The sequence below is a fragment of the Diuraphis noxia genome, unplaced genomic scaffold (genome assembly GCF_037042655.1).
Source record: "Diuraphis noxia isolate RWA-SAM2 unplaced genomic scaffold, SU_Dnox_SAM2 contig0001, whole genome shotgun sequence".
Taxonomy (NCBI): Eukaryota; Metazoa; Arthropoda; class Insecta; order Hemiptera; family Aphididae; genus Diuraphis; species Diuraphis noxia.
The window spans coordinates 19,823,267-19,829,529 of NW_028301711.1; the positions used below are offsets into that span (position 1 = coordinate 19,823,267).

The 6,263-nt window shown below is 28.2% G+C and overlaps 1 protein-coding gene across 1 annotated transcript; it reads left to right on the top strand.

Annotated features, from left to right (window-relative positions):
- The first annotated feature begins 2,775 nt into the window (after positions 1 to 2,775).
- On the top strand, positions 2,776 to 5,662 carry LOC149060255 (zinc finger MYM-type protein 1-like). Its single transcript, XM_089228525.1, has 6 exons — positions 2,776 to 3,007; positions 3,502 to 3,628; positions 3,692 to 3,993; positions 4,273 to 4,587; positions 4,697 to 5,056; positions 5,151 to 5,662. The coding sequence occupies exons 1-6, from the start codon at positions 2,776 to 2,778 to the stop codon at positions 5,660 to 5,662; spliced, it is 1,848 nt and encodes a 615-aa protein (XP_089084651.1).
- Positions 5,663 to 6,263: the final 601 nt, after the last annotated feature.

Sequence of the window (6,263 nt, forward strand, 5' to 3'; positions counted from 1 at the left end):
ATTACAAATTTTTTTATTTTTTTAAATATAAAAAAATTAATATATTATATATACCTATTTATTAATACATATTATATCAAATAAATCTTTTTTGTTAATGATTTTAAATTTTTTAGTGCATATTTTTAAGTTTATTGGGTCATTTATAAGCGCATATTTTAGTGCTTTTTAGAGCTATAAGTCCCGAACCCTGGTGATGACGTTTATGTCCTGAAAAATACTCTTGTTGATTTTGTGTTGGCCTACAAATAGGCCTTGCAGTCCCATCAATAAAAGCCCAGCAGTTGTGTATTAGTGCACCTTTCTTTGAAATTGCCTTTTATTTATAAATATTATTAAATAATTGTCATATTTCTAAAAAATATTGATTTATAATTCTATATAATATTATACAAACATATTTTATTAATATTATTGATGTATTAACTATTTTTATAATAACTTTATTTTATATGTTTCATTGAAGATATCTCATTTAATATTATATAGGTATAGTTAAAATTACCTTTTAACTCCCTCATTAACTTATATATAGTATATAACATCGTAAACGCGATAAAAATAGAAAACGGAACTTACTTTCTGGATATACCTCGTAATAATAATAGGTATATTTTATTTTAATGTACCTACTATGTTTATCATTTTGTTGATGACGACCATCGAATTTAGACGTCAAACGAAGGAGACTTTCACGGTAAATAATTATAATTAATAATATATTTGATTTATTATATTTAAATTAAAAATAAGTTAAGTAAGGCTGGGGCTATATACGGCAATATTCGGATGACGGATTCGCTCAATATTTTTGCCGAGTTTTATAATCTAAAAAAAAAATATTTATCATAATTTTGACATAATATAGTTTAAAATTTTCAAGTACCTATACATAATATTTTTTAATTATAACTAAAAAAATTTTGAGCGTAAATCCACAATTTTTATAAGGGTCTGAAATTAGAACTATGACAACATTTTTCAAAATCACGAAAATGTGCATATTATTTTAAGGTAGAAAATCATAAACATTTTTTTTTCTAAGATTTGAAAATTGAATAAGTACAAGATTCCTCTTAAGTCTTCCTTTCTTTAACAAAAAAAAAAAATCTACTGGAAAGTTAAACTAAGTATGTATGTTATTTAGATTTTTTACTACGGGTATTAGTTTATAGTTATCTCCGTTTTACAAGTTACAAGTATAACATACATAGCAAATTTACGCTCAGCTGTTATCTGCTCAGCTAGTTTAAAATTTAGAGTGAATCGACCAATTATGAAACTTGATGGTATGAACATGATCTGTGTTCGTATGTTGGTTTTTTACGATTATTCAAAGTGAGTTATGACTGTTATGAGCATTTTAATTAACGCAATATTAGGTATAAGCATAACTTGTTAAAAAATTTAAGTATTGTAAAAAACCAATATGCGAACACAGATAATGTTCTTACCATCAATAAGTTTTATAATAGGTCGATTTACTTTAATTTTTAAACTAACGGAGCTAAACGTCATCTGCTGAGCTTAAATTTGCTATGTTACGCTCTCGTAAGATGTAGACGACAAATACCTTTAGAACTTATTGATTTAAATTTTCAATCCTTAGCTATAAAAACTGAAAATTTTATGAATTTGTAAATTTTGAAAATTATGAGAAATGTCAAAATATGAATTTTAAATGCTTATAAAAGAAAAGTCGTGCCTATGTATTTAATTCGCTCGGTGAATTTCGAGGTAAATATCGCCATGTATAACCCCAGCCTAAAGTTGTTAGTAGGTATCTTTGTAATATTCTATAATAATTTATTCAGGTATTGAAAAAATAAATACAAATAGGCAAGGTTATTATATAGATATCGAATATTTTAAATATTATAGGCTGTCGAGGTGTTCTGCACTATATCTGGATTTTAAAATAACGTGTTTAAATACAAGTAGAGACCTATTATTGATTAAATATACTATAATATTATAGTTACTGTATATTTAAACAATGCTAATAGTTAATGGAATACTTACAAAATGTCAAAATATAGGAAACGACTTATGAGAAATAAAGAATAATATTTTAAATTATTTCTTATTCACAGCATATAGTAGATATTAAACATTAGTGCTATGCGGGCAATTATTATGTACTACATTTATAAAAGAAAAACATATATTATCCAAACCCAATACACTGTCAGTTTTAATTAAATAATAATAATTTAATTATTTTGTTGGATTTCATAATTTATATTTTATAAGTGCCTACTTACAGCAAAATAATTTTTTTTAAATATAAAGAAATACATTACAATATCATGTTATTTGTAAATCTTTAACATGAAGTTTAAATGGTGTAAATATAAATTTTCTATGAAAAAAAGTAACTTATTTTTAATTAAGTTAAGTTAATTATTTTTTCCAATCAAATTGTAATTTTAACAAGTTAAGAAAAAAGAAAAGTAACTTTTAACTTAAAACTTAACTTATATTTTTCCAAATTACCTTACTTAACGAGTTAAAAAAAAATAGTTAACTTGCCCAGCCTTGCAAATAGGTAATTTTTGTATAAAGTACCTATAAATATATTAATAGTTAAAACGTTTAGATTGTGACACAACCTGGTAATTAATTGGTAATTTAACATAATTATTTTTTATTTCGACATAGATTATATAAAATGGCTAGCAGAGATCGCGATCGATTTAGAAAATATTTAAGTGGCAGTGAAAAAGCAAAAAGGAAATTAAAAAAGATGAGTATTTAGAGAATCAACGAAATGCAATGAACAAATTTTTAAAAATAGAAAACACTGGAATACTAATTAGTGCAAGTTCTGAGAATAAAAGTTGTTGCCAAGAAGTATTAGAAAGAAATTTTGAAAATGTTGAGGATGGAAGAATGACAGAAATTCAAAATGAGTCCATTGATGTAGAGCACGAAAAGCCAACCTTCAACGACACGATTGAAAGTATAGTTTTAGAAAAAAATACTGTGATCAATGACGATAGTGAAAGTGAGAACTCAAATACACTTAAGAGGACGCTACACCCGCGTGTGTTGTCTCCGTCTTACAAGTACGTAACATTGCAAAAACTGTTTTGCGCGGGAAAGAACCGAAAAGGCTACAGTCATAACTAAGAAACGAAATTCTCACCACAGATAAAAGGGAATTTCGACTGTGCAACGTTGTTTTTATTTTTTTGTTATTAGAACTGAAAAAAAAGTTATTCGATTTTGAAAAACGCAAAAATAATGAATTTTGAAACAATAAGAACTTTTTTTCTATTTGTGATATCGAAAAATTGAAAACAACGTTGCACAGTAAATTTTCTCCTTATTATGTGTTGAAAATTTCGTTTCTTAGTTATAACTGTAGTGTTCTCGGTTCTTTCCCGAGCGAAACAGTTTTTGCAATGTTACGGACTTGTAAGACGGAGACAACACATGCGGGTGAGGATCCTGGAACATGGCCAGAAAAGATAACAGATAAGCTTCGCACACATTTAGTTAAAAGAGGACCTGTACAAATTCGCAATTTTGATTTTCCTAAGGACGAAGAGAAAGGGAACAGAAGATTTTCTGATAAATATTATAACAGAAAATTAGCAAATGGTGTTGAAAAAGTAAGAAGATGGTTAGTTTACTCAAAAACATCGAATAAAACATTCTGCTTTGCATGTAAGTTATATAAAACTAGCATTGATTCGTCATCCTTAAGTACCAAAGGTTTCAACGATTGGACTCATTTAAGTGAACGGTTATCAGCACACGAAAGGTCATCTAATCATCGGTTGGCTATGAATACTTGGCTCGAAACAGAAAAAAATTACAAACTCAATAATACTATAGATGATAAATACGAATCATTTGTCGAGAATGAAACTGTTCGTTGGAAGAATATTTACGATACGTTGAGTATCTTAGAAACGATATTATACTTAGCTGAGGGTAACATGGCTTTTAGAGGTATAAATGATAAATTATACGAGCCACATAACGGTAATTTTTTAAGGCTTATAGAATTAATTGCTAAGTTTGATCCCATACTTAAGGACCATATTTCAAGGAGTGCTCCCGCAGTCGAAGGGACTAAAAGAAAACATACGTACTTATCACATACCATACAAGATGAATTAATAACAAAAATGGCTGAAAAAGTTAAATTTCAAATTATAAGTAAAATAAAAAAAGCAAAATACTATTCAATCTTACTCGATTGTACTCCTAACGTTAGCCACCAAGAGCAGTTATCGGTAGTTATACGTTTTGTTAACACAGAAGCTGCGATTATCGAAATAGAAGAACGATTTATTTGTTTTGAAATTGTTGATGATACTACAGGACAAGGTTTATCTGATAAAATAAAACAGTTGTTAAATTTCGAAGGAATAAGTATCTTAGACTGTAGGGGCCAAGGGTACGACAATGGTGCAAATATGAAAGGAATATACAACGGAGTACAAGCTCATATACTGAGACAAAATCCTAAAGCATTTTTTACACCGTGTGGCAGTCATAATTTAAACTTAGTACTCGGAGACATCGCTAAATCGTCAGTTTTTGCAATTTCATTTTTTTGGAACTCTACAAAAGGTATATAACATTTTTGCTGGTTAAACTGCTCGCTTGGATTTATTAAAAAAATATGTAAAAAAACTAACACCAAAACCGTTATCCGATACAAGTTGGGAATGTCGCTTAGAAAGTGTTAAATCTATTAGGTATCAAGTAACTGAGTTTCATACGGCTTTGAAAGAACTACGCCGTAAAACACTAGATCCCAAGATTAAATCTGAAATTATAGGAATTGAAGATGAATTTATGTCATTTGAATTTTTGGTTAGTTTAATCATTTGGTATGACTTGTTAAACCATGTAAACATAGTTAGCAAAATTTTACAAGATTCTAAAATGTGTATAAGTATGGCAACTTCTCATTTAAATGAACTGTTAAAATATTTTAAAGACTTTAGAAAAACAGGATTTATTTCATCTATTATTACCGCAAAAGAACTTGCAAATGATCTGGTTCTAGATCATAAATTTGAAGAAAAACGAATACGTAGAAAAAAAAGACAATTTAGTTACGAAGGATCCGATGACCCAATAATTAATGCACAAGACGATTTTCATGTTAACTATTTTTTTTAAAATAGTCGATACAGCTATTATTTCATTCCAAAAAAGATTTACCACATATGAAGAACATGAAAATATATTCGGATTTGTATACACATTAAATAAATTAAAAGATATGAAGCAAGAAGAATTGCTTAAAAACTGTAAGGATTTACATATAAAATTGGAAGGTGATATTGATGGAATTGATTTATATGAAGAGTTAATGATGTTTCGTAATATATTACCACAAAATTACTCTATACTTGAAGCTTTGCAATTTATATTTGATAATAACCTTTCAGAAATTTATCCCAATTCTATAATAGTACTTCAAATAATATTGACTTCACCAGTAACCACTGCTACAGCAGAAAGGTCGTTTTCTAAATTAAAAATTATAAAAAACTACCTAAGATCGACAATCAGCCAAGAAAGATTCACTTCATTATCGATATTATCAATTGAACATGACATTGCCAAAAGCATGGATTATAATGATGTAATTTTAGAGTTTGCCGCAAAAAGAGCAAGAGGATTGAAGTATTAAGAATTAAATATATAATTTTCCATATTATATATGAATCATTTATTTTGTATTAATAAAATATTTAGTTACTAACTTTAACTGTAACGTACTAATCTCGGTTCAATGTAAAAATTAAATTAACATTTGTAATGTAAATAATAAATTATGAGCTACAGAATTATATTTTATTCATATACCTATCACTAAATAACATTTTAATTGCAGAGGCAATTATCACACTTATATCTTATCTTGAACAATATGGTCATATGGGTCCATATATGATTCAAATTTATTAGTAGGCTTAAAACTGAACTATTTCTGATGGCCCTAACCGAAAGAAACAAATACTGGCTAACAACCACTAAAAAATAGGCCCCGCGAAAACATTTTGCACACGGCCCCGATATTTACCAAGCCGGTGTCACCGGCGAATTATACCCCCTATACATTTTACCGGGGGGGTAAAAATCGCCTGAGGTAAAATTCCCCTACCGTAACAGGCGATTTTTACCCCCCTATAAATTTTACCTAGTGGGTAAAAATCGCCTGAGGTAAAATTCCCCTACCGTAACAGGCGATTTTTACCCCCCTATAAATTTTACCTAGTGGGTAAAAATCA

Coding starts and splice junctions, on each gene's coding strand:
- LOC149060255 (XM_089228525.1), top strand. CDS start 2,776: ATGAACAAATTTTTAAAAATAGAAAACACTGGAATACTAATTAGTGCA. Junction 3,008..3,501: donor GATCAATGACGATAGTGAAA/GTGAGAACTCAA, acceptor GCACACATTTAG/TTAAAAGAGGACCTGTACAA. Junction 3,994..4,272: donor ATTATACGAGCCACATAACG/GTAATTTTTTAA, acceptor TTGTTAACACAG/AAGCTGCGATTATCGAAATA.